Raw genomic sequence first — 1,322 nt, 5'->3', positions numbered from 1 at the left:
ATGAAATTGATCAAAGTCACAGCTGTGGAGACGGATGAGGTTGAACATTCAGTTGTAACTGGTGAAGTTAGGTCTGTTAAGTTTAAGACACTCCTCAGCCTCGCTGTCGTCGTCTTCGTCACAGCTGTCCTCCTCTTCCTCGCTGTCTGACTCATCGTAGAAGTTTATGGTGGCCTGCGCTGGGAAATTTCTGAGCAGGGCCTCGCCATCACTGAAGAGGTAGTCGTATGACTTCGATCTGGGCCAATACAGCCTAAAGTATGAAGAAATCAAATGTTAAATACAAACTACGCAAACAGAGCACGGAAACGCATTATTTAGCATGGTAAAATAAGCCTTATTTGGAACGGATTAGGATTTTAGGGCCAAAATAAAAGCATGTTACAAAACAAAACCATTGCTCAAGCTAAATTAAATGCTCACTGACCTGACAGGGTGCTGGAAAGACTGCATTTTGCCATCTGTTGTAGTGTTACTGGGCACTTCTGGCCTGGAGTAAGGCTGGAAAGAGTGAGAAAAGACGTGTAAGACCACATGCACCAAACACAACTCAAACAATGCTTCCTGTCCAGTGTTTATGAGGTGATATCACTGCCAGCTTTGTGGGTGTATAACACCCTGGGCAGGATGCAAAAGCTGTGACATGGAGGGTGTCAGGCTAAAGTGTTTGTGGGAAACTGGCTCCAACTCCCTTTCCCAAACCTAGAGGTGTCTGCCTAAATCTTGGCAAGCGATCGCTTGGTCTCTGGGAGCTGTTTTCTCCTACACCTCGTCTCTGGGCACAGACTCAGTGTTCACACATTTAGACAGTGGTGCCATATGGCTAAGCGTCTCAGCGCTAGAGCTGCTCTCAGTTTGCCTTTGCGTCACTGAATGGGCTTGGTGTCAATGAAACACCTCCACAGTCACACAATCTGCTGCTTAATGCTCACCACATGCCTGTCTGTCACCTTAAAGCTACCTGCTGCTCTAAAACAAACAAAAAAACAACAACTGTATGAGCCTCCACACACCAAACTGAAATTTCCGGCGCTGATAGTGGTAGCTACTGGAGTTCATTACGGCACCATGTGTTTTCTGAACTTAGTAACATTCCTATAGAGATGGGAATTCTTTTGAAATATTAAGATTGCAGTGATGGAAAAACTTACACAAGCCAGCTTGGTTCTCCTGCATTCAATTTGTGCATCCTTTCTGGTCACGAGCCACGGTCTCCACAGGGAAGCTGGGCTGTGGATAGAATGACAGTAATATTTTAGATGTAAAATCTAACAGGCATCCTCTATATAAAGAATAGAATAGAATAGAATAGAATAAAGCAA

General features: G+C 44.6%; 1 protein-coding gene across 1 annotated transcript in view; it reads right to left on the bottom strand.

Annotated features, from left to right (window-relative positions):
• Positions 1-30: 30 nt before the first annotated feature.
• Positions 31-1,322, bottom strand: part of LOC107576722 (protein ripply1-like) — a 12,775-nt gene continuing 11,483 nt past the window's right edge. Inside the window, exons 2-4 of the mRNA XM_016262863.1 lie at positions 1,152-1,230; positions 428-501; positions 31-253 (exon numbers count right to left, since the gene is read on the bottom strand). Of these exons, the coding sequence (XP_016118349.1) occupies positions 49-253; positions 428-501; positions 1,152-1,230 (358 nt within the window). The 3' untranslated portion in view covers positions 31-48. The remainder of the gene's footprint in view (positions 254-427; positions 502-1,151; positions 1,231-1,322) is intronic.

Source organism: Sinocyclocheilus grahami, unplaced genomic scaffold (assembly GCF_001515645.1).
Source record: "Sinocyclocheilus grahami isolate Dianchi unplaced genomic scaffold, SAMN03320097.WGS_v1.1 scaffold4227.1, whole genome shotgun sequence".
Classification (NCBI taxonomy): domain Eukaryota; kingdom Metazoa; phylum Chordata; class Actinopteri; order Cypriniformes; family Cyprinidae; genus Sinocyclocheilus; species Sinocyclocheilus grahami.
The sequence above is the reverse complement of the archived record's forward strand: the minus strand, read 5'-3'. Positions and strand labels throughout refer to the sequence as shown.